At 32.4% G+C, this 26,345-nt stretch overlaps 6 protein-coding genes across 14 annotated transcripts in view; 2 read left to right on the top strand and 4 right to left on the bottom strand.

Annotated features, from left to right (window-relative positions):
* Positions 1–3,296, bottom strand: part of Ssh (Protein phosphatase Slingshot) — a 123,350-nt gene extending 120,054 nt beyond the window's left edge. For all 3 annotated transcript variants that reach the window (XM_076388371.1, XM_076388374.1, XM_076388373.1), the window contains exon 1: positions 3,104–3,296. In XM_076388371.1, the coding sequence (XP_076244486.1) occupies positions 3,104–3,160 (57 nt within the window). In that variant the 5' untranslated portion in view covers positions 3,161–3,296. The remainder of the gene's footprint in view (positions 1–3,103) is intronic.
* A 630-nt stretch (positions 3,297–3,926) lies between these two features.
* Sbds (SBDS ribosome maturation factor) lies at positions 3,927–5,038 on the top strand. The gene is made up of 2 exons (XM_076389707.1): positions 3,927–4,207; positions 4,358–5,038. Exons 1-2 carry the CDS (start codon positions 4,077–4,079, stop codon positions 4,983–4,985), a joined length of 759 nt encoding a protein of 252 aa, XP_076245822.1. The 5' UTR covers positions 3,927–4,076; the 3' UTR covers positions 4,986–5,038.
* A 60-nt stretch (positions 5,039–5,098) lies between these two features.
* On the bottom strand, positions 5,099–7,862 carry LOC143186193 (corrinoid adenosyltransferase MMAB). 2 transcript variants are annotated; one of them, XM_076389709.1, is made up of 4 exons: positions 7,737–7,862; positions 6,629–6,829; positions 5,919–6,282; positions 5,099–5,834 (listed from the first exon to the last, which is right to left on the bottom strand). In XM_076389709.1, exons 2-4 carry the CDS (start codon positions 6,703–6,705, stop codon positions 5,607–5,609), a joined length of 669 nt encoding a protein of 222 aa, XP_076245824.1. In that variant the 5' UTR covers positions 6,706–6,829; positions 7,737–7,862; the 3' UTR covers positions 5,099–5,606. The 2 variants fall into 2 exon arrangements, with proteins under 2 accessions (XP_076245824.1, XP_076245823.1); XM_076389708.1 differs by having other exon boundaries at positions 5,101–5,834; positions 5,919–6,285.
* Positions 7,863–7,903: 41 nt separating this feature from the next.
* Positions 7,904–14,014, bottom strand: Als2 (Amyotrophic lateral sclerosis 2). 6 transcript variants are annotated; one of them, XM_076389701.1, is made up of 15 exons: positions 13,810–14,012; positions 13,281–13,497; positions 11,866–13,188; positions 11,219–11,785; positions 10,759–11,128; positions 10,470–10,671; positions 10,199–10,379; positions 9,943–10,109; positions 9,760–9,869; positions 9,477–9,688; positions 8,862–9,419; positions 8,594–8,770; positions 8,358–8,523; positions 8,110–8,292; positions 7,904–8,042 (listed from the first exon to the last, which is right to left on the bottom strand). In XM_076389701.1, exons 2-15 carry the CDS (start codon positions 13,463–13,465, stop codon positions 7,995–7,997), a joined length of 4,449 nt encoding a protein of 1,482 aa, XP_076245816.1. In that variant the 5' UTR covers positions 13,466–13,497; positions 13,810–14,012; the 3' UTR covers positions 7,904–7,994. The 6 variants fall into 6 exon arrangements, 4 of the variants coding, with proteins under 4 accessions (XP_076245816.1, XP_076245817.1, XP_076245815.1 ...); XM_076389702.1 differs by having other exon boundaries at positions 13,281–13,374; XR_013003021.1 differs by having other exon boundaries at positions 8,395–8,523; positions 13,281–14,014.
* Positions 14,015–14,209: 195 nt separating this feature from the next.
* Shv (DnaJ heat shock protein family member shriveled) lies at positions 14,210–16,167 on the top strand. Its single transcript, XM_076389705.1, has 4 exons — positions 14,210–14,366; positions 14,585–14,969; positions 15,038–15,593; positions 15,661–16,167. Exons 1-4 carry the CDS (start codon positions 14,272–14,274, stop codon positions 15,723–15,725), a joined length of 1,101 nt encoding a protein of 366 aa, XP_076245820.1. The 5' UTR covers positions 14,210–14,271; the 3' UTR covers positions 15,726–16,167.
* A 514-nt stretch (positions 16,168–16,681) lies between these two features.
* Positions 16,682–21,854, bottom strand: LOC143186190 (uncharacterized). The gene is made up of 5 exons (XM_076389704.1): positions 20,710–21,854; positions 20,369–20,518; positions 19,417–19,633; positions 18,994–19,291; positions 16,682–18,770 (listed from the first exon to the last, which is right to left on the bottom strand). The coding sequence occupies exons 2-5, from the start codon at positions 20,393–20,395 to the stop codon at positions 17,255–17,257; spliced, it is 2,058 nt and encodes a 685-aa protein (XP_076245819.1). The 5' UTR covers positions 20,396–20,518; positions 20,710–21,854; the 3' UTR covers positions 16,682–17,254.
* Between the last annotated feature and the right edge of the window lie 4,491 nt (positions 21,855–26,345).

Below are 26,345 nucleotides of genomic sequence, written 5' to 3'. Positions count from 1 at the left end.
TTGCACACATTTTGTTTTTTATAACACCCCACACACATTGAATTTACTAATTCAACATATGAGTTATAATAAATAAATAATTGAATTTACTGGTTACGCATTGAATTTACTAATATTTTAGTTTCCTCTGTTGATATTCTGATCCATTCTTCCTGCAATATCTCTTTCAACTCTGCTTCAGATGTATTGTGTGTTTTCATACGCGACTTGCTAATAATTCTCATAAATGTTCAATGGGATTGGCAAAACATTTCGAGAAATTAGAACGATTGTTGGAAGATCACATTCTACTGTACGACGAGTTGTGAAAAACTACCTTTCAACGAATACATTGATCTCGAAACAGTGGCAAGGACGTCCACGAATTCTTACTGTTCGCGAAAAACGGGGTATTATTAAAATTGTGAAGAAGAATCCAAGATAAAGTGCTCCAAAAATTACAAACGAAATAGCAGAACATCAGAATAAAACTGTTACCCCACAAAATGTGCGAAATATTTTGAAGAAAGTAGGTTACCATGGACGTGTTGCAAGTCGTAAACCTTTAGTGTCTGCAACTAATAAGAAAAAACGAATTGCATTTGCAAAGGAATACATAAACAAACCAAGAATTTTGGGGCAAAGTCATCTTTAGGGGCGAAAGTAAATTTAATTTATTCGGATCGGACGGGCGAACAGTGGCTTGGAGGAAACACAACGAAGAATTTCATCAAAAGAACATCCGCGCTACCGCCAAACATGGAGGAGGAAGTATCATGATTTGGGGTTGCATAGCAGTTAACGGCGTTGGAAATTTATATTTTATAGATGGGACCATGGATAAACACATGTATTTTAATATTTTAAAAAATAATTTACATCAGAGTGCGGCAAAGTTGGGGCTAGAAGAAGACTACGTGTTCGAACAAGATAATGACCCCAAATATTCTTCTTAGTAAAAGTGTGGTTGTTATATAGCGCAACTCTGAACATCCCCTCAGTTACCGAATTTAAATCTCATTGAACATTTATGGGAATTATTAGAAAAGCGCATACGAAAAGACAAAATACATCTGAAGCAGAGTTGATAAAGATATTGCAGGAAGAATGGAGCCGAATATCAACAAAGGATGCTAAAAAATTAGTAAATTCAATGCGTAACCGTTTGCGGGATGTTATAAAAAACAAAGGATGTACAATAAAATACTAATTTAGTTGTTTTATATTATTACTTGAGAAAATCTTTGTATACAGACTTTTTCGACGCGAATTTTCATGATGACATGCTATTAAGTTCTGTAACTTCTGTATATAACAATTTAATCTGTTGTAGTTTAACATGGGCATAAGATAAACTTTCTGCTACAGATTTTATCATACATAAACTGTCATTTTTTACTTTTTAAACAATTTTCACGTTCTTTCTGAAGTCGAGTGTGTTTGTACGCAGACTTTATTTACCCATAGTATGTTCAATTTCTTATTCTTTAGATATAACACCATTTCTGTTTAAAAATTTTCTTTTTCTAAACTCGAAGAGATTTAAATCATTTTTTCAATTTCAGTAGTTTAAATGCAAGCAAGGTGTTCAAACGTTAATGCCACTCAAATTAGTTTAACAGATCGAATTTTTTCAAGCTTGCTTGAAGAATCAAGCTACTTGAACATTCGAGTATTTGGGTTGGTTTGAATGATTCAAACTGAGTTTAGCTTAGCTTGCATTTTCAAGTTACTGGGTATTCCTGCCAGTAAGCGTTTCTAGTTTGAACACAATAAAAAATTGTCAATCGAGATTAGTAAGATCTATATATACACAAAAATTCAAAACTGCCAGAAATATACATTTAAAAATTGTAAGTAAACCACTTCAAAAGCAAATGACAGGGCTTCTACAGAATAAAATGAAATTCGTATAGTAATAAAAGTTATTTCTTTTTATTTGTAATAGCCATATACATACACCTATTTATAAGAATTCCATATTAATTACATATTTGTAGTACCTGATTTTTTGTCGCGGATCATATCAACTACTTTTCTGCGTTTTTCTAATGAAAATAATAGTAAACACAGTATAAGTTGAACCGTTTATGGTCTAAATTATGAAAAGATTAATTTACAGAAGCGAAACTCAGTTAAATAATTCAATACAGATGGTATTTGGTATAAAAAAAAGCACCAGAAACGTACTTAAGTTAGTAACTCGAATTCAATCAGTGACATCATTTTTTCTATTATGCACTTCTTTTATTTACTATGTTATTTTAGCATGCTAATGCACTAAAACCGCCGAGGTTAATAAAAACATTCATTAACCTGATATTTGTTTACGTAATAAACAAATTACGTAATAAACAAATTTACGTATTAAACAAATATCACAGTAGTACAGAAGAGTTTCGATAATTCTTCTTTTACAACTAATAATACAAATGTACACGTTGATAAAATAGTATGTGTCGAATTATGAGAATACATACAAAAGACGCCCAATAGATGTCGTGTCTCGTTCAAAATTAAACAGATCAACAAGTCGCGCTGGTAAGTGTAAATCGAGCGCGAAGATAAAAAATCAATTATAAAAAAAATAAATCATCATCGTAACGATAAGCCAAAACAGAGTAGGTACAAAAAGAAACTTAACAATTGTGGAGATTTAAAAGAAATGATGCGAAAAAAATAAAAGTGTAATTAAGGGCTAATTAATTACACACATACAAGTACAATGGTCATTTAGTATTATGCACAGTAAATATTTTAATGATACAAACAAACTAGTAGTCAGAACTTTGCAATTAACTATGATTGCTAAATGACAAAAGAAAAATTACATTTTGTTTAATGCTGTGTAAACACTATATGCCGGAAATATAAACATAATTTAAATACAATGTAGAAGTCGAAAGCAACTAAGAACGAGAAAATAACTGGAGCAGCAGCGATCTTGATCTATCGTTTACACATCCAAATAAGGAAAGGCTACACGAGCCAAGCTAAACAATCCGTGACGATTTGGGAATACCGTGTTTCGAACTATTACGGAAGGAGAATTTGGGCAAATACGTTTCCAATAGAAACCGATGATGGGTATCAATAAATAGACATACAAAGGGAGAAAACTCACCGAACTCTGTGGGGAATTGGACACGCTCGGAGACCGCTGCACTGTGACCAACGCCATGATAAGGATCTCCCACGTCGTCAAAATGTTGAAGATAACACACACTGCCACTATACACACGCATGCAAATGATCGCGCTGTTCGAACCACAGAAAAACGATCATTTTTTACGCACTTTCAACGGCATGACGCTCACGGCAGCCATATTTAACACAGTCTATTGTGGCGGGCGATCTACGCATGCGCTTGGTCACGGATTGTGCACCCTACGATTCTCCTTATCGCGCGGTGACGTCATGACTACAATCCTTTTGATAATTATAAGTTTTTTTTTTTAACGAGCTTATTAATGCATTTTCTTATGATCATTATAACAGCAATGGAAGAAACTGGGTTCTTACGAATATTTTTATAGTTTCATTCATTATATGTAATATAACTTAACTTACCAGTCTGTTCCAGTTTCTTATGTTTAGTAGTCTTTTTTTTTAATCTTATAGGTACTTTAAAGTAAGCGTAATGAATTTTTTTTATTAATAGTAATACAGCTACAATTAAAAGTAGTATAAATTGTAAATTTGTAGTAGTTCTCTTAAAATACTGTGATAATTATAATTTATACGGTAAAAAAATAATTTCTTATCTTGAAATGAAATAATGATAGTATGTATAATAATTACATAAATTATTACTATTTTAATAACAAACAATCATTTTAAATTAGCCATGAATGTTTCAAATATTTCGATATTACGGAAGCAATATTTATATCGATAATTCGATTCTAAATCGAGAATTCGAAATCGTTTCTGAATATTCGCACTTGTAGTTCCAAAGTAAAAGTTGGAAAGAGGTGTGATATATAAAATAGTTATGAAAATTGTTTGTTCGAAGTGCATAATTTATTACATTCTTACGTGTATGATATGTTTAATGTAAAAATATTTAATATTATATCTTTATCTATTCCTTCAAAATGTCGAAAATTTTTACACCAACAAATCAAATAAGATTAACCAATGTTGCTGTTGTTCGTATGAAGAAAGCGGGGAAAAGATTTGAAATTGCTTGTTACAAAAATAAAGTTATTTCCTGGAGAAATAAACTGTAAGTATTTTATAGCTGATAAAAACAGAAATGCCCATTCGTGTACTATCTAACCTATAAACGCTACTTCAATGTCATTCCTGTTACATTATTTTTGAACAGCGTTTTTTCAATTTTATTCATAATTGTTCTAAAATTATTACATTTCAGAGAAAAAAATATCGATGAGGTTTTACAGACACATACAGTATTCGTAAATGTTTCAAAAGGACAAGTAGCAAAGAAAGAAGATTTGATAAAGGCTTTTAATACAGATAATCAAACGGAAATTTGTAAAGAGATTCTTACAAAGGGAGAGCTTCAAGTTTCTGATAAAGAAAGGCATTCTGCCCTAGATTCAATGTTTAAAGATATTGCAACCACTGTTGCAGATAAATGTGTAAATCCAGAATCTAAACGTCCATACCCTGTAACGATGATAGAGAAGGCTATGCGAGATATACATTATTCTGTAAAACCAAATCGAAATGCAAAACAACAAGCATTAGATGTTATTCCACAATTAAAGGCTGTCATGCCATTAGAACGAGCACAAATGAGACTTAGAGTTTTAGTTTCAGGCAAGGAAGCTAGAAAGTTACGAGATAAAATAATTAAATTGATTACAAAGCTAGAAACAGAAGAATGGAATAATGGAACGCTAAATTTAGTATGCCTTATCGATCCTGGTCAGTACAGAGAAATAAATGAGTTGATAAGATCAGAGACGAAAGGATCTGGATTGGTAGAGTTGCTTAATTTGAAGGAAATTGTTGAAGGAGAAGAAGTTTTAGAATAAGTTGTAAATGTATGTAATTATTGTTGGTTATTATAGTTTCATAGCCCTCCATACATTTGGAAACCACATTTTATTTAACATTATACATTTATACATATATAAAATTTCTTTTATATATTTTTTTGTAATATATAATATAGATAAATAAGGGTTTGGTATAAAATACTAATTTTTAATGTGCGTAATGATAGTATAAGTAAAAATGACTTATAAATCTCATATAATTACTTGTAAAATTATGACTATTCAATGAAATTAGTAATAAAATTAATTTTATGCACGATAATGTTTTGAAATAACAATTATCATTAAGGAATTGTAAAACTCTTACATTTGGAGACTGTATATGTTAATGTTATAATTTATTAAAAATTGTTTTATATCAACTATTCAATACATTGCATTACTACTATGTACATTTTTAACATAATAGCACAATCATTAACTAATATTTTGAATGTGATTAAAAAATATTTACAACCTACCTATGCTTTGAAAATACATCTGGAAACAATAACATCATTATAAAATTTCCATAAACAGTTGCCTATTCATGGTTGTGTTTGAAAGGAATAAGTTTGGAAACATCGGTCTACGAATTCATCTTATAAAGCTTCCAATTTACTTATTTTCATTAAGTTCTGCTCTAGGAATATATATATTTTCTGTACGTTGATCACATTTGGCTGCAATGCGTGATGTTGTTAACAAAAAATGTTGCAACTTGTTTAAATATATTTGTGCTTCTTTATCTATTAAACCATCTTGAACTAACGATGCAACATTTCTTTCTACACGCTTACAAATTGCTTTTGCAGAATGCAAGGTAGAACAAGCTTTACCACCACCCTATTAGAAATACAAGAAATTAAATATAATAAGATCGTATATTTGCAAAACATAAAGAATAACTGAAAATAGTTATATTATTACCGGAATAATATAATACTCTTGTGGAGGCAATTGATGAGCAGATTCTAATATCCATTCTTCTAAGTCTTTAATGTGCTTGCTTTCAAACGATTTAGTTTCCCCTGGAATTGCCTTTGATATGGCATGACTCAAATCAAACAGAATCATTTGTACTCTTTTTAATTTATCAACATAAGGATGTTCAACTTTGCTATCAGTTGCAAATTCTCTTGCTAATCCAATTTGTGCCAATAATTCTTCAGTTGAGACAAGGGCATTAAATGTTGCATCATTCTGCAAACTGATATCTACTTCTGTGTTTGTTAATTGCGATTCATAATTTTGAACTGAATTTTCTTTCTTTGTTATCTTTGATCCGGAACTACTGCTGTAATACAATTATTAACAATATCACATTGGAAGAAATCTCTTTTTTATATTTTGATCATGACACAATATCCATAATAAATTTAAACACTTAGTGCAAATACATGAATCGCAAAACACCGGTACATTGACGCTTATCAATCCTCTTAGACATTAATGAAATACATAATACTATAATGGCAGTTTTCTATTCATATTTAGTAAAGGCTAGTAAACTATGAATTGACACATGGGAAAGTATTACCGTAATATCAATATTTTCCATTTCGATATTATTTTTTATCGTGAGGTATTGCAGATAGTATAAAATGAAATTTAGGTTATATTATGATCTCACCATGTACCTATTTCGTAAAGATGTTTGTATTCCAAGTTTATACATTAAAAGAGGCCTTTTCCATACACTCCTAATTACCTCCATATTTGTGACAAGCAAATTATACTGTATCTATACTGTTGTAGATACACTCCTAAATGCACAGTTTTCTTCGTTGACGAACGTTACGATTTATAATCGGTAATTCGCTTTATGCTACCAGTCAAACCTGCGCATGTCACCATTTTGTTAAATTTCAATATTTTTTTGTCAAAACATGATATTAAATTCACTGTTTTCAGATAAATAAATACCTATTAATTTTGTTTAAAGATATTTTTGAATTCTAAAGGATAAAATTTTAAAACACAATAAATCGTACAAATCGCAAAACATATGAACCTAGCGTTAAAATTTTATATTTTGGTATTTCTCATATGCATATAATTTAATAATTCAATTTATGTGTGCATTTATTTTACGTATTTCGAATTATTTTTTGAAGTTCAATAACTTTTTATTACAAATTTTCTGACTATTGCTTGGATAATAGCATTTATATTTTTTGAAAAGAATAAAACGAATAGTTTAAACTTTCAAGTATTATTATAAACGTATGTACATATTAGTAGTATGTTTAATATGAAATAAAATATATTTATTAATTTGTTGCACGTGTAATTTTACTTAACCAGTACATATACTTAGAAATTACATAAAAGGGAATGGATTGTTTGAAATAGGGATATAAACAGTATAAATTGTAGAATCTGAATCATTATATTATCATTATTATGGCATGTAATTTTATATTATTGCGAATAATATCACAATATTCTTACTATGTGATAATCATATTTGATGTATCTAAATTTCAGTTGATAACTGTTAAATGCAACAATTCATTGTTATGTGAACTATATTACAATAACATATAATGCTTATGGTACTTGTAAGTTAATTGTAAAATAATTTGTATAATATTTTACATAATACATCATAAATACAATGTACAAACTTTCTGTCTATCTTTAGTTCTTGAAACACAAAACGCATATATAACTATTTAACACATGTAAATACTTTATACATTTAAATATTTGAAAAGCAACATGATATGTAATTCAGCTACTTACAATATTATAAGTTGATAAATAAATTGGATTACTTTTTTACAAACATAATACATGTGGTTCATTTTACATATTTAACGTTACTGTGATCTTTTCGTTTACAAGAATTAATCAAAATAAATTCTGTGGTACTCTTTTATGATTTCCTGTAGCTTATTTTTCCAAGATGGTGTTTTAACTATCTATTACAGTAACAACTGTTAACATTTGTTCTTTTCATTTATAGTATTGCCTATTAGAGCAGTACCGTGTTTTGCATTTTCAATCAGCCACATTAATTTTTTCTTGTAATATTTGATAGTAACATGCCTAGAAAAAAGATAGGCGTGTTAATTTTTTAATTGATTGTCGACATTTGGAAAGAACAATATCTGACCTTAAGAGTAGTGAACATAATTCCAAGTTCTCCGTTTTGTAGATAGGGTTCCATAAAATCTTCTATAAAATGTATTTCACTACCTAATTGTAGTACACTAGCACGTACAACAACGAAATAAAAAACAGGAAATAACTCGTCCATTGTCCATAAATACGTGGAACCCAATTGTTTTTGAACTGACTGTAAACAAAATATAATAATACAATAATTAATTGATAAGAAAATTTGATTAAAGACGAACTTACTTGTGTCATTTGTTCAAACGTATTTCTAACAACTAACAATTTTTCTAATGGAGAGAATGTTGTTTTTAACTGTTGTAACGTTTCTATCGCATCATTAAAATATGACTTGCTTTCATACGACAATCCTTCGTTTAGACTCATTACGTTTGTGTTTTTCCAAAATTTCCTGCAATTTCATTAATTGGTCTATGAACGAAAAGCAGTTCTTGTTTTTCTTTTCATAGCAATATACTTACTGATCAATATCTAGGAAAGCCATTAATGTTATGTCGGGTTGTTTATTCCATTTCATTAATCTTTCCCAATAAGCATCATCTTCTTTTTTATTATGTAAAGCATATAGCACAAAAAGCGCTGAATGTACACGAGGTAATAATACAGGATGAAGTATTGCAGCAGCACTTATGACTTGTCTAATAAAAAGATGATATTTTGTAGTATTTAACATATGTACAGTAACTATACTAAATAAATAAATAGTTAATTAAGAAATTGATGACATACCCTTCCTCTTCATTTTCTTTTTCCAATACATATTCTTTACCGCCTTGTGGTAACGCCGGAAACAATAAAATAACTATGTCGTATATTCTTGAAGTTATACTATGAAGTTCAGACACAGCATGACTGAGTAATAACGGATGAACTCTTACACCACCGTAAGTAGCTGTATATACTGCGGCAACTTCGATTAAAAGAGCACCTAGTGGATGATGTGGACTTTCAAAAGCTTTAACTAAATATTTATGAATTTCGTTATAATTCTCAACAGTAAGTTTGTCTCTTCCAAAACATGGAATTTTGTCCAATTCATCAGTACTTTCAGCATCGTTTTCTTTACCAACTGAAGTAGATATCAAAAGATTCTTTTGTCGCAATGTTTTTTCACGGGACCTATTTATGATACTGGCAACATTTTGCCATATCCGTTGCGTTTCTAAAAACTTATCATTCGTACTTGTAGTTTTAAGATCTGGTTCAGGTACACCAAGTTGTTGATAACATTGTCTAAATATAGCTTTCCATTTTTGATCTGGGGATACGCACAACTTTCCAAAAGACCTATACCATAAAAGAGAGATATAAATGTAAATAATTGTTGATTAACAAATTACTTACGTTGGCTTTGAAAGAGTTTGTGAATTTCCATTAGCTTTATTCATGTGTAATGTTGCAATAACTTTTACTCCTTTGTTCCATACTCCATTCATATTACCCTCTAAACGATCACCACTTCTAAATGTTAATGTACCTTTTCCATAAAAAATACCAGCTGACTTAAATTCACCTTCGTAATGAGTACCATCCTCAAACACCATAACTCCATGACCCTTCAATAATATGTATTCATTTTAATTTGTTAAAATTCATGTTATGATTAGAAAAATATATGAATATGTACCGTTAAGACATCTTGCATAAAAACTCCTTCATAGTAAATACCATCTAAAGTTACAATTAAGCCACAACCATGTTTCATTCCATTGCTCCAGGATCCTAAATATTTTTCACCTACAACAATACAGTATGTTAATTTTATATCTCTTAATAGTCAATAGTTTACTATAATAAAATTAAAATGTACCCGTCATAATATCATCCATAATTCCATAACCGTGTTTGACACCTGCAGCCCATTCTCCAATATAAACAGATGCTACAGATGCCATAAAATGACCCTCTTTTTTAACACCGTGACCATGTGGTAATCCATCTTTGAAATATCCTTCATAAAAATCTCCATTATTGTATCTAAAATATTTCATATCCCGCTTTAAATATAATACGTTATACATAGCTTTTCATAATTGATGTTATTAATATTCATATAAAAAACTGACTTCATTGTTCCATATCCATTTTGTTGACCATCTTTCCATTGTCCTTCATATACACCCTGTGATGGAATTTCCATCTTCCCAGTACCATGAATAACTCCTTTATAGAATTGTCCAGTGTACGTGCGACTATCTGGCCATTCTAACTTGCCGGCACCATGTGGTTTGCCATTCAACCATCGCCCTATTTAATAATGCCAAAAATTTACTTTTTCTCTATGTAAAATGTCTTTAAATTTGTGTTATGTAAATCTGTTTTCAATAACTTACGTACCAGTATACTTTGCGTCTTTGAAAAGACTGTGTTTTGTAAAAGTGAAGGAACCAGAACGTACTAATGGAGGTACATGTCCAATAACTTTTTGTAAATTACATTTTATAGCATTTTGTAATGCATGTAACCATTCATTACGCTCTGAAGCTGTTGGAGTATATAACACAAATGTATCTTCCGGTCCTACTACTGATATAGCATTCTGAAACATAAATGTATAAGAAATTGTGATACAAATTATATGTTAACATACAGTAATGTAATTTTTACACAATCTTGTTTCACATACTTGTACTGTTTCAGAATCTGGTAAAAGCTCTACCCACAAAATTTGAAGTGGATGAACAGTATAGGAAGTTCCAATTACATGAATAAATATATCAGTTAACAAAACAAACCAGTGTGTAGAAAATCTTCCAGAGTTAAGTATTGATAGAGGATATGTTCGTGATTCCCTTATTAGTCTTCTATCGGGAGATCTCAATAGTTCTCCTAATTTGCCAGAACTTTCCCAAAATTGTTTGGTTGCTTCAGCTTCTTTCTGTCGCTTTTCTTGTTCATTACACACTTGTTCCCATTTTATGAGTGCTTGTTGTAATCGTTCTACACCCATTCTGGTACCATTGCACTTTATCAAATTCAAAATCATAGTTTTATATCTATGTAAATATATAATTTCTGTTAATGCATTCATAAGAAAATAGTAAATTAGTAAAGTAGTAGTAAGCTTCACATTCATAAATACTCACCTGTTTATTATACATAACGGATGTTGCAATGCCATAGTGATAGTAATTTCACTTGTAGCTTTCTTTACTTCATTACTTTTTAATTTGTCCATGAATAAATTTGTTATCTTTTGTGGTACTTCAATTATCTTTGCCATGTATGTAAATCCACTCAGAGAAATAACATCACATATTGCATTTAAATAATACTTGTATATGGTAATATATTCCTCAACATTAGCAACAATTGTTACATCATATGCTTCACCAATATGGTTAAAATAATCCCACAAGCTAATAACATTCAGTACATTAAAGCTTAATAACTCTACATAACATTTGCACACTGTTTCATAAACATTTGACTCTTGCATAGCACCTCCCTTCTTCTGAAATGGTTTGATTAAATTTTGATGAATAACTAACATTTCTTGTAAAAAGATTTGTTCACTTATTAAATCATCAGAAATATTTATTTTAGGTTCCTTTATTAGAGAGCAGCAACTATATTCTCCAGAACTAAACAGTTCTCGTGTACTGAATTCACTGTTTGTTTCAATGTCAATTTGAAACATGTCTCCAGCTTTACTGAAATCATGATAAATAATTTCTTTAAACAAATTATATTATAATTCTTTATTTATTCAATTTATAATAGAATTATTTACCTAGACTGTCCAATAAAGTATAAACCATGATGCATCATGACTAAACTATGATAACTACCTGCTGCTATATCTTTGGCTCTTTCATTTGGACATAATTGTGTGGTAAATAATTGAGGATAACTTTGATGCAATTTTGGTTTTAAAGTAACTTGTTTATAATTATTTCTTCCCCAAGCAAAGACTCTTCCATCTAATGTTAAGGCAAGTATATGAAATGCACCACAGGAAATTTTTCTTAATCCAGTATTACTAAGTTTTGTCACTAAAACAGGTCGTGATTGCTTAATAATATCTCCTATTCCCAATTGTCCATATTGCACATCACCCCACGCCCAGAGTTCAGTAGATAAGATACTGTTACCAATACGTGTTAAGGCATTAATTCTTTCATTTAGACCTTGTTGAGATAGTTCATGCTCTGAAGAGCCAGTACTAGATGACCAAGGAAATTCTTCACAACGTAAACTTAGTGGCAAACTAGTTGCAGGTTTGAAACATTCTTCTCCATATTCTAAATCTTCAGTACTATCTTCTTTGAATTCATTGATATCAGAGCTTCCACTCATATGTCTAGATAATGTAACCACTTTACCTCCCACATTCTTTACTCCTTCATAAACTAAATTAGCAACATTAGACATGTTTTGTTTGATTAATCTAGTTGGTTTTTCAACGTTTTCCAAAGGTATTTCTTCCTTTATACTTCCATAAGATGAAACCCATGACAGCTGTCTTGTTAAAAATTGTCTTGCAGCTTCTGTATTTATAAAAATAACATTCCTTTTTTCTTCTTTTTCAGAATTTACAGAATTATTAGAACACTGTTCTCCATTTCCAATCAACTTAGAAGTTTGGTCTGTTTTAGTTATTTCTGAAGGTGAAATTGTATCAGGTTCTTTACTAGTGATGGATAAAGCACTAATGGAATTAGTTGAGCGATCTTCACTGAATTGATGTGCATGAGGTCCCATGGGACAAGTATCCGATGATGTTAAGCTTGTAGGACTTAATGATATTGCACGATGACACTGAGGACACGAATTAACAAACACTTCTTCTTCCAACTCATTTTCACTATCTGTATCATCTCTGACAGCCTTTGTTGTTTTTCTTACAGCAACTACATTGAAATTAGAACCACATGCAACAGCAGACACAGTTCTGCCTTCAAAAAATTTGACCTTCTTGGGTTCTGTGCTATCAATATCTATTTGTGATTGATTACCACTAGCCCAAAGCTGTCCATTTTCTGTTACAAACAATGCTGCTTGATCACTAACTGCTATCGATTTTACTTTAATAACTTCGTTTTCCTCCTTATACCTGTAGCAATGAGTAGTTTCAACAACCAACAATTTATAATGAATATCATAAGCACAAAATGTATTGAAATGGAATAATGCTTTTGAACCTACCCATGGCTGCAACATTTAACTTCGTCTTTTAGAATTATTGTATCTACTACATTCATATCTTTGGGATTTATTTTCAAAACATGTCCATTATTATCTACAATAAATAAATGCTCTGAATTGGATGCTATATCGATCACTTCAAATTGAGCCCTTTTAAAAACTATTGTAGGGTCCAAGAATGACATTTCCCCATGATACAAATTGCCAGAGGTGGTTGCTATGAAAATATGATCTTTAATAGTAACCAGCCTACATATCATGCCATTTAGCTTGTCTCCAAAAGTATATGACAATTTATCAGCACCCCTCCATAAATACATATATTTCTCCATTCTGTGGAAAGTTTGACAGATAAACTAGTTTGCATAATATAAAAGTGTTTTAGAGACAACAACTTTCATTAACAACAGTTCTGTCATGTAATTTGCGATTGAATATTTTTCATTGAATTTGTTTGCAAGAGTACTTTGAGGAATTTACATACTGACATGATTAAACTAATTACTTCTTTATTAACAATTTCAACTACCTGTTCAACCCAACTATCACGAAGAAGTAACATTCGAATACCTTATATCAGCTGTCATATGATACTTCTATCTGATTATAGGAGGCGGTATGTGCATGAATTCACTGATCTGATTTCTATGTTTTACTTGGAGCACTAAACGCTGTCTTCAAATAAAATGCAAGGAAGAATTTAACAATATTAAATATCTTTAATTATATATGTATTTTCATATGTTTCTTCTCTCCAATTTGAAAATAACGTAAACAGTACATACAGTTAAAATAAAGCATAAATAAGTATATAATCTCTTTACGAAAATATGAATGATATTTTAAAATTCAACCAATCAATTTTCATTGATAATATGGTTAAACATTTTCTCTATGAATGCGGCTGAAAGTTCATTTCCGTCGATCAAAACTGAATAACTTGAATTGGTACGTATGCAACCAATCAGGAGCGCCCACGATTTAAGCACCGATGTTTATTGTAACGTCTGCTAGGATGGCAGCAATAAAATTGGTTTTGTCTTTATTCATAAATTTAATAATATGTGTGGTCATAACTATAGCAGGGTGAGAAAATGACTTACTTATTTCTGTACAATTATTGACTGTATGAATCTAAAATGTATATTTTATAGAAACTGTATAACCTCATATTCTATAAATCATTTGTTTACTAAGCTGTCCATGTACATCTTTTTGTTGATTTATGTTTGTTTGGTTGTTAAACAATCTGTTTCTTATATTATTTATAATTTGTAATCAGTGTGTAATTTATATTTTTCCAGAAGAGACTTTTATGCCATTCTAGGCATTTCATCAACAGCGAGCCAACATGCAATAAAAAAGGCATATAGGAAATTAGCCAAAGAATTGCATCCTGATAAGAATAAAGATGATCCAACTGCCTCGCAGAAGTTCCAAGATTTGGGTGCAGCCTATGAAGTTCTTTCAGATAATGAGAAAAGAGAAATGTATGATAGATGCGGAGAAGAATGTTTGAAAAAGGATGGCATGATGAATAATGCTGATCCCTTTGCAAGTTTTTTTGGGGATTTCAATTTTCATTTTGGTGGAGAATCGCATCATCAACATGAAACACCTAAGGGTTCCAATGTAATAATGGATTTACCAGTTACCTTGGAAGAGTTATATAGTGGAAATTTTATAGAGGTATAGCTGTATAATTGATAAACATAGAAAATAGTGAATGGATCTTATTTTTTTTTTGTATTTTTTAGATAACAAGAAATAAGCCAATTATGAAGACAGCAAAAGGTACACGGAAATGTAATTGTAGGCAAGAATTAGTTACACGTAACTTAGGAAATGGAAGATTTCAAATGATGCAACAGTCTGTCTGTTCAGAATGTCCAAATGTTAAATTTGTTACTGAAGAACGGATTTTAGAAGTTGAAGTAGAGCCTGGTATGGTGGATGGACAAGAAACCAAATTTACAGCAGAAGGTGAACCACATATAGATGGAGAACCTGGAGATTTAATTTTGAAAATAAGAACACAGCCACATCCAATGTTTGAGAGAATTGGTGATGATCTGTATACAAATGTTACTATATCTATGCAGGATGCTTTAATAGGCTTCAAAATGGACATAGAACACTTAGATGGTCACAAAGTGGCTATTCAAAGGGATAAAGTTACTAAACCAGGAGCTCGCATTAGAAAGAAAGGAGAAGGAATGCCTAATTATGAGAATAACAATCTTCATGGTACTTTGTATATCACATTTGACATAGCATTTCCTGATACAGAATTCACGAGTACACAGAAAGAAGGTAAGTTACTTGAGCGTATAATTATATATAATCGTTACAACACATTGCTAATTTGTTTTTATTTCAGAGATAAAAAATCTACTTCAACAAAATTCTGTAAACCGAATTTATAATGGTATAAGAGGAAATTAGAAACTTTAAGTGCAATGTATATACAAAGTGACATTATAAAATGTGCATGATATTGAAGTGTATGTGTTGAGTTCGTGTGTTTTCATATCAAGTGATAGCTTCATTTTCCAAAAATGTGATGGGTACCAACAGGCTTGGTAGTCAATCATTAGGTCAGTTACAGTGAATATATTCATAGCATGGCATAGTAATCATTACAAATATGCGTAATATCTTTTTAATTATGAGAGACTAGCCATGTTATCACCAATTATTTTTGTGGATGTCAATAATGTTTGACTATCTTATTTAATGAAATAAGTTATTTTATTTTTAATATGTGTGAATGGTGCATGAGTGTCTTATACAAAAAATTTTGCATTTAAACAGTGGAAAAGACAGAGCAACCATGTTTTTGAATAGCAGTTTTAGTATCCAAATACAGAAAAAGTAAATATTGTAATACTGTTTTTCTATCAACATTACTTATAATAAAATGTGCATCATCTGCCACGGATAACAAATAAGCCAAAATTTACTATTAAGAGTTTTATTAGACAAGTTTTGGGTTAAATTATCACTTTGACTGCCACATAAGCCATATATGTGACAGTTTTAGTTCTACTTCTTTGTATAACAATAATTCATATACATAATTATAAATTAAGTTAATAATAATTCCTAACAGAGTCTCTTAGAATAAATAAAGTAAGGTGAATGTTAATAAGACAATTTATCAAGGTCGGTATTGTTTAAAATTAAGATGTTTTGTGCAAGGTCTAATAGAAATCTTGATCAATGATTGTGTGGCAGTCAATATATTATACAGTATTTTTCACTTTACAGACATTCACCTGAAAGCTTTGTACATACTTCACTTACAAAAATTAAAGTACAATTCTTTTATTAAATACAACATAATTTGTTGTTCTTTGAGTAACTGTTCTGTTACTCGTATGAATGAGGCCTTAAATAAATAAATTTTTTTTGTATCATTACCATAACTGTACTGAATTTACATCTTTTACTGTTTATTTACAAAGTTCAGTTTGGATAAATACCCCAAGCATGTTCCTGGCTTGTATTTGAAAAATTAATATAAAATTTTGTAAAGAATCAATAGTATTTCTGAGTTTGAATTTTTTCAGATCTATTACAAACAAATATTTTCTTATTGCAAAACAATACAGATCATATATTGCGTACATTCACAGATAAACAAATAGTAGAATTAATGTTTTGCAAATTTAGGCGATAACTTTTGTTGGACCCAGTCTAACGTTTTTAAGAATGCATTTAACAAATTAAGCGTCGTGGGTGCATACTCAAAATCTGGTAATTTCGGCGCTATATTATCGACGCTTAATTTGTTAAACAGGAAACTGCCATGAATCACTCTACGTAAGACGTAGGAGTGTAAGAATCGTATCACAGCGTAATTGTTTTTGTATGTACACACATACATACATGACCACTGTGACAATTCTATTCGAAGACTTTGTTGGAAGCCGCGAGCGAAACAATATTTCGAGAGATGAAACATGATGGTTCTACAAACAGTAGCAGTATAGTCTCATGTTGAACTCGTCGACACAGGCGCTTTGTTTGCCGTATGCGTTTAACCTACTAACTGATCCCACCAATTTATTACTCTTTTCTTCAGCTCTGTACCGTACAGTGCCTTCGAATATCGCGTCACCAGGTTCTGTTTGAATGGTAATCGTGTAATCAACTAGATTAGACCCGTCACTCTTATCTTTCCACGCTTTTGCAGCTCTAATTTCTTTCAGTTTAAGAGTCGCGCACTGCGCAAACTTTTTTAACATCTTATTTAATTCTGCCACTAGAAAAGTGGCCTTATCTCGAAGACTATCATCATTCAAAGGAACATCATTACTATCGTGACACATGCACCAGTGACTAGCTATACCTGCCATATTACATGTCCTATAGTCAGGAATCGGGGAAAACCAACTGATTCCGCGAGGTAGATTCTTTTTTTCCGATAACATCTTGGAGCGACGTTTCAAATTTGATTCCTCTAAGTTGTTAGAGTTTAACAGATCCAGCAGAGTCTCGTGTAAATCGAAGGCTGTCGTCAAACTCCGTGTGTTTCTCCGGAGATTGGCCCAAGCTACTTGATATCTTTCTTTCCACCAAGCCGGTAACATTATGAACACAAATGGAAGACTGTCTTCCATCCTACCTTGATACGTCTCACGAAAATCGCCCCATCTCATTCCGTGATCACTCATCACTACTAATGCTGTTTGATTCAACAGCTGTGCAGTGGATAAGTAGGTAATAAAGTCATAGTAGGACTGGTCACCCAATTGTGGGTAGTTAAAGAAATCGTGTGTCAAGCTGGCTTGCCAGAACATTGCAAAGTAGGGTTCCGTTGCAAATTGCGAGGCCGTTTTGCGGGTGTAGTTTAGCAGGTTTTCGAACGTTTTCCTAGTTCCTACGCAAAGGTTCGCATTTAATTTGTGTGTGTTGCCAATATCCTTTTCTGAAGCTATGCAAAAGGGTCTTAAGTAGTAGTCTGTTGGTTGAACTCGGAAACCGGGTTTCAGGTAATTGAATGTTGTCATAGCACAGGCGTCCTCGCCGAAAACTGTGCGATAACCATTTGCACTGAAATTCTTCCAAATGAAGGGACATTCGTCGAAAGTTTTATCTTTAGTTTGCCAGCATACATCGCGCAGTTCGCTTTCGGATAGACCGCTTAGAACAGGTACCAAATTTGGATACGTATTGTCAGCTACTTTTGTGTAGCCTAACATTTCCACAGCTTCAAGCTTTTGCAAAGCTTTCAGCGTCTTCGGCATCATTCTGTGAAAGTTCAATCTGGAAATTGAGTCAAGGCCTACGATTAATAGACTGAGATGTTCACTTTTGGAACCGGTGGCCCTTGATTTGTCTAATCTCTCTTCTATTGAACGGAAGCGAGGGAGGAAAGCGTGATAGTCTTTATATATCACTTCGTTATTGCGCGAGCATTCGATTTTCACGAACTCGGCCTTGATAGTCGTTGAGTTTTGGAAGGCGAAGCAATCATTGCTATACCTGCAAGCAACAAAATAATTTTTCGATTAAATTTTGATCAAATAAAATGCAGCAGAATGCATCAAACGGAATCAAATTTTAATTTTTGCTAATTCCAATTACACAGTGAATTTGAAAGTTAAACTAATGCACGAAAATTTGTATACTGATGTTGTGTTGAAATGTTTCAGGCGATTGTTTTAAAAATTTTCAGTTTCGTTAAAGGTAGAAATGTCTTACTGACGTAACAACGTTATCCTCGTCTTTCATTCGCCAGAAGGGACGCCAACAGCAGTCGATCTTCTCCGATTTGTTATAAAAGTGATGTATTGCATCTGGGTTAATGAACACTGCTGTGTTATTTGAGTCAACGAGCGGTAGATGGTTTCCGTGCTCGCAAACGATTGGTTCCTCTTTGCGAATGAAACGTTTGATCGCTGGATCAAGAGGATCCATTGCTGGAATTCGACAACCTTTGTTGCGTACTACATATCCGGAATTGGTTACGGGCGTAAAGAAAGGTTTCCATTCTAAATAATTCTCTGTAAAATATAAATGTCTCTTAATGCATATTAATTTTAATTCTACTTCAAATATTAAATTAAACAAAAAAGAATTTAAGAATCCTTTTTAGTAAAAAAAAAAACTTGATATTTAATATTAGTACCTTGTGATGTGTCATTGATAATGGTTCCAAAGTGTACCGTTCGAAATTGGTCTGTAGTATACGTATTTATAACGATCAACGATGTTAACAAACATATTAAGATGCCTATCAACCACCTTCGTAATCGCGATCGTGTCTTGTACACTTTGCTGTCGAATTCAGAGTTGAAAACACCTCGCTCATGATCCAGCGTCTTTTTACCGCCACGAAACAGTATCTAGACATAAAGAAAGCATATTTTTATGAGTTAATTACGTCGTCAATTTCCTTTCGAGAACTGTGGAAATATATACAACGTTTCTACAAAGTTGTCGATGTTTGGTTATAACAGGTCATATTTTCTATCTAGTAAAATGAAAGGTCTTCTTTGAATCTTTAATTCGGTCGGGAGTCATCACTTCAGAATTGAATTGATTAAATATTCAATGTAGGTATACGGGCCACTAAACACTTTGGTCACTGGTTGCCCGTATCGCTTCGAATAACTATTTTAATTTTTTAAATATTATGCAGAAGTGTCGCTATATCGCGTTACATGTGACATGCATCTTATTTTTTTTTCGGAATGATGTGTCATTAAATTCATTTCGAACTGGAATCAGTCAAATTCAATTAGAACTCAATCACTTTAAAAAAGGCAAAAGAATTATCAGTCTTCATTTTTATAGACAAAGGTACTATAAAAAGAAAGAAGCAAATTTTTATTAAAAGAACATAGTTATTTAATAAATAAACTTGAACTTAATAGGCAGATACAGATCTCCACATTGAGATTGAATTACACATTGCTTGAAACATTCATGATCCCTTAAAAATTTTCATCTTAGTGTCACTGTAAGAGATTTTTTTTCATTTATTTTTGTAAATGTTCGAAAACTTGTTTTGTAGACAGTAAATATTGGAAAATAAATAAATGAAAGGAGACAGTTAGAAACAAGCAATAGCGATTTACCTCGTCTTGAGAATAATTATCACACATGCCAACACGATGTCTTTTGCTAGCAGTTTTGAGTACTTATATGCATTTCCACAATATAACTTATACTATATATATTACTGCCTTATCTTATCAACGTTTTGTTGACATTCCTTGTTTAAATTGCTATAAAATGAATGTATGTAAGGTATTAGTTAAACATCAGTGATCTCTTATTCTATAGATATTATACAGTTCTTACGGAAGGAAAGGCAGGATCGACGATAAACGTTAGAAACGGTAAAGGACTATATGGAAAGACAATAACAAAGGTTTTCTAGGCAAGTATCTAAAAGACATTTTTATAATTAGCTTACCAATTTGATTTTACAATTTTATCTTGACTGTTTTCACCATTAAATTCCTTCAAAATTGTTCTAAGTTGAAGCAGAAAAATATCTCGAAGCATCATCGGAGAAAAGTTCGTCACAGAAAGGAGCTAAAGCTTGTGTAATTAAGCTTTGGCTTTCACCGAACATGAGTGTCGCGGTGTATTTGTTAGCTGGCGTTCTGTTTTTTGACAGTTGCTTTGTAAACAGAAATATCTATTGATGTTGAATCAGAAAGGATTCTACCGTCGAGAAACATCTGGTTGTTTGTATTACTGCAGTAGACTTTTCAAAATTCAACATACATCAGATTTTTATTCAGAGGAATGAGATTTTTACTGTAGACCGTTGAGAAACCGACGTTTTGACGTATAGATCAGTGATATCCGTTTTAGGTAGAAAATTCGATGTTTTCTAGGTCACTGCGGAACTTTCGGCGAAACGCGCATCAGGTTGCTAGAAATCTTTTTAATGAAAATTAAATTGTATATCTTGGCAATGATACCCTGTTTATCAACAGAATTTTAGAACTGCAACTTTTCAATTAGACACAGGCGGTGTGCCCACTGATCATTTTATTTCAACTTGTCAGGAAGGTTTCAATTCAGTACACTTTAATGGAACTAAACCATTAATTTGATACATATTATCGCGACGATGGATTTAAATAAAGTTTCGCCATTTTCATATTATCCATCGTAAATTCCGTTATTTAAATTTCGCAGGCCATAGTTTAGCTGTTTAAAACGAATCAAATTTAACGCACCTTCGTATCGTTCACCTATCATAAGGCAACATTGAAGTATTTCGAAGTACTACATGCCTTGATGATTCGATTTTTGTGAATTTCACTCCGATTCGAACTTTTTCAACACGGAACTCTCGTTATAGCAATCGGAGAGAATAGAGTCTTCACTACCACAAAGGCCCGGGTCACGATTACGCTACCGAAAAGTGCAAGGCTCGAGTTTCTTCGGTGATAAAACACTTAATAGGTATTTAGATGCGCGTGAAACTTGATGAAGAGGTCGAGAGGAAGAAAAGCAGAGTTGTATCGGGAACTCGGGTCTTCTCTTTCTCATGTTTTCCACGTGACCACGTGGGGACCGGGCACTTCCGATCCCCAGAAGACGTTGGAGGCGTTGCCGTGGCTGGAATTTAAGCGAAATACATCCACACGGGGAGGTTGGTAGAGAGGAAACGAGAGGAGAGACGAGGATCTGGTCGATAGGCGCGCGCTCCGCTCTCCTGCTCGTTCGCGCGCGCACCTACGCGACCCTATCGGGGGAGTTAAGTGCAATTGGCGTTTTCCTCTGCTCGCGGTCCAGCAGCTTCACTCAACAAACTTTAGTAGCCAAATAGTCTTATTGTTCATTCCGGGCATTGAGTAAGGCCGTCGACATTTGCCGAACTATTTCAACGAACCCGAGTCAGAAGATCTCACGAGCCCCTTTTAATATCTCTTGCCGCGTAATTTTAAATATTAGACAAATATTACTTGTTGAAATTAAATAGATGACGTTTGAACAGGTGAAATTGGGACAACTTTAGTTCGTCAATTTAGTTCTTTTATTTGCAGTATCAAGGTTCCGTGATATGTATCTTTGATAAGTGTTTACACCTACTAATCGCAGTGTCGAATTGAAAAATGCAAATGCCTCTATGCTGTGATATCGACCGTTATGTAATATGCTAACGTTGTACAGTTCTGTTTTCCTTGTGAACTAATGGCGGCTCTAAAAAATCGACAATTGTATTTTTGTCTCATGGAATGATAATTTCAAAATGATAATTTTAAAATGATGTAGACAGCTTTTTCTGAAAAACTCGCTGTAATAACAAAATATGATGCTTTTACAAATGCTTTTTTTTAAAACTATACTTTTTACGTTGGTGTCGCACAGTGTTTCGCATACATGGGCGTTTAGAATAAAATTCATAACTTCTAAACTTTCAGTTGTTGACCTAAGTATCTTAATAATACTTTCTTCAAGAGAATACAAAAATGCATAAAAAATATATAGTTCCAGTCAAAAGGATTAAGGTGACTTTGATTGTTTGTTGCATAGAAAGTTTTTTGGCAGTATTCGCTATTGTAATTTGTTGTTGTCGACCGAAAAAAAAACATTTCTTTATCGAATTAGCTGAGATACCTAAAAAATCGTAGCAACAGTTATGTGGTGCGCTCTGTGTATGTAACATCATAGATTATAACATTACATTAATTTAAGAACCACTACAAACAGTAAAACATTGGAACTTAAATACAAGCATGTAAAAAATTGCATGTTTTTAGTATATGAATTTTCATTACTTTCTTTGTTTCTGACAAACAAGTCAGCTGAAATTGACGTTAGTATATACTTAAATGTTCCCAAAATTATCAAAGTGCACGCCGGCTAAATAGGTGTTGTTTGGAGTCTGAATGTTAGCGAAACGTATGGTAATAGCAGTACATAGTGCAAACCCGCGTGGTTCCACGCGTGACCGACAGTCTGAGGATGGCTGAAGATCTTATGAAACCACGGCATCGATACGATACTGATATGTTAATGTACAAAGAGTCACGAAAGTATCTTTTTTAAAGTCTCACTAAAGTTAATAAATATTTATCATAAAAACTTGATATAAATTATTATTAGCATTCTAAAAGAATTCTGTATTGCTAAAAATATTATAGTACTAAATACTACCTATAAATTCTAAATTAAAAGGATAAACATTCTGCCAATGACACGTGTTTGAAAAGTGCAACAAAATTTCCAATAAATTCTAGTATCAAAGAGAACGAATTGGTAAATTCAGCAAAAATTATGGGTCACATTACATTGTGATGATGCCTCTTTGTAAGTTACAGAATACATGGTTCGTAGTTTTAATTGAAACAATTATGAATAAATGACAAATGATTATATATAGAGCGTTTCCAAACAAGAGGGACATTTTTCAAGGATAGGTTCTACGTAAATACGGAGACAATGAGAAACGTTTATGTATATATATGTCCGGAACGCTTAAATTTTTAATTATACGGTATTTTATATTTTCTTTATTTTCTTTAACAATAAGACTTATCACCGCGTGCCACTCATTTAAACCGTAGGACCTGCTGATACAAATGGTTCGAACAGTAAGAGATATATGTATATAGTAGAAACTCGATACAGTACCGATACGCCCACTCGATACGCCCACTTAATGGTTAATCTCTTTAGTTTCCGCAAACTGTTATTAAATCGTGGTTTGAGTTCCTATGCTATGGTCCTGCTATGTATACCTTTACTATTAATACCTATAGTCTACAGTAAATAATTAAGAACCTCAATACCAAAGATTGGGGATAATTATGACTCGATTAATTAAGATCCTATTATACAGGGTGTTCTGCGATGAAACTGCCAAACTCTACTTACCAGCATATGTATTTAGAAGGTCATTTTGATCAAAAAATATTATAGATATACATGATTCATCTTCGTTCTCAAGTTATGGAAGGTAAAGTGATACAGGAATGTAAATCGCAAGTAATCATATGAATTCAAGCTACTTAACTTTTAATGAGAATTATTTATTTGGATAATTCCAATCTGAGAATGTTTTTTCACCAATGTACATAGTTTTCTAATGGTTTTTATTTTCATAAACTATTCAAAATAACCACTTCGTGTTTCTATGTACGCAGGTAGATGTGTTTCCATTAACCCCTTGGCATACCTTGATGAGTCTGGCTCGTGTACTTTTTACAATACCTTCGCTGCCGATTACGCGGTAATGCGTGATGAGGATTTTTCGCAAGTAACCAATCACGCACCATCGCGTGAGATGTCTATGTTCACTCAATGGGAGCTTTACGGTTGGCAGTTTAAGATAGTTACCCGTTTCAGATCGGCAGCAAAGGTAATAATATTACGACAGGAAATTTTACGTGAAGAAGTTAACCACATCCACTGAATATACAGGATGAGCAGGCACTGAATCCACTTCGATTACACCGTAAGTAGTGACTGTAGTGAAAAACGCTTTAGACAGAAGTTGAATAGTTATAAGGGAGGCATAATTTGACATAATTGCGTGAAGGACATGCGAAGATCAAGTTAATTTTTTAAAGTGAAATCATATGTTTTTTGTGAGATTTCGTGATATAGCCCGTAATTCTGTATGTTCCTTCATATGTCCTTTACGCATATATCTCTAAAAAAACTAATTTTGTCAAACTGTGTCACTTCCGTAACCATTCGACTTCTGTCTGAAACATTTTTTACTACTTACAGTCTAATTGAAGTGGTTCCAGTTACGTGGCCACCTAGGCAAAATCGTTGCTAATGCTAACAGCAACTTCTTTGATATTTCGGAATAAAGGTTTATACTACCGACGAGCCGAGCGGAATGATTAAACTGACGAAATATAGCAACGATATTTGTATTAATAGTATCTTATCATTACTTGTAACTGTTTGTTAGTGTGTGTAATGCCGGGCCCATAGTGCTGTTGGGGAACAGCTCGCGAACAGCTCGCGAACTGTATTCGTCAGTAGTGTAGACATTTTTGCGAACAGTGAACAGTAAATAGTGAGCTTTTCAGCGAACAGCGAGCATTGTTTCGGGAAGCGGTAGATTAAAGGGTTTGTTCCCGGTCTCACAGCCTACAACTGTTTGAAAGCAGTTCGCAAGCTATACGAGCTTCAATCTGGTCACGCTGCTGTTTTCGTTTGTAAACTGCTTGCGAACTGCTCGCCAAGTGTTCGCGAACAGTTCTCTGCATTTCGCGACGAACTCTGTTCATTTCCAAACAATGTTTGTTTGCATCGGTAGTTAAGGGTAGAACCACATTATCGATACACTCACGGTCCATTCACCCTCAATCCTTGGAGCTACACTCTTCTAACACAGGGTTCAAGCGAGATTGGGGCGTTACACCTAACGTGAACACGTACACTTAATTTTGAACAATTTGTTTAAACCACTGAAAAACAAAATGATTCTAATTCTTATTAAAAGATCAGTAGCCTGAATATATCTGGTTACTTGTGGTTTATATTTATATCACTTGATCTTCCATAGTTCGAAAAGAAAGAAAAGTCGATCTATGGTGTATACACTGTATACAGACTATTCCAGAACTGGTGTTACAAATGGAAGGTGGTGTTTCTATTTGAAAAAATAAGTTGAAAATATAGAAAAAAATGTTTTGATATCAGCATATTTTCAGCATATTTTGGTATCAGCTTTATTTTCGCAAAAGTTGACATTGAGTTTTAGTCGAAGACAATAATACCTACTGAATTAATTTTAGGCACTTAAAGGGTAAATGAGGAGAGAGCAACGCTTTTAGTTTACAGTAGAAAAAGTCAATGGTAAGACCGTAAGTGTTCCTTTTATATATCCTTTAAACACTTTAAATTGTACTTTCATACGTTTAATTCAAAGACGATTTTCTCGAAATCGAAACACTATATAAAAAATTTTATTCAATGTTTTCAATTTATTTTTTTATCTACAATTACGTAGAATCATTACCTTTCTACTTGTACTACTAATGCTGGGACATTCTCTATAATAGTTTTTGTTTAGAATGACTTTCAAAATATGCTGACATAATTTTTCGGTTTCGTTACGGAACACCA

Source organism: Calliopsis andreniformis, chromosome 12 (assembly GCF_051401765.1).
Source record: "Calliopsis andreniformis isolate RMS-2024a chromosome 12, iyCalAndr_principal, whole genome shotgun sequence".
NCBI classification, from domain to species: Eukaryota; Metazoa; Arthropoda; class Insecta; order Hymenoptera; family Andrenidae; genus Calliopsis; species Calliopsis andreniformis.
This window is presented reverse-complemented; position numbering and strand designations above follow the sequence as displayed.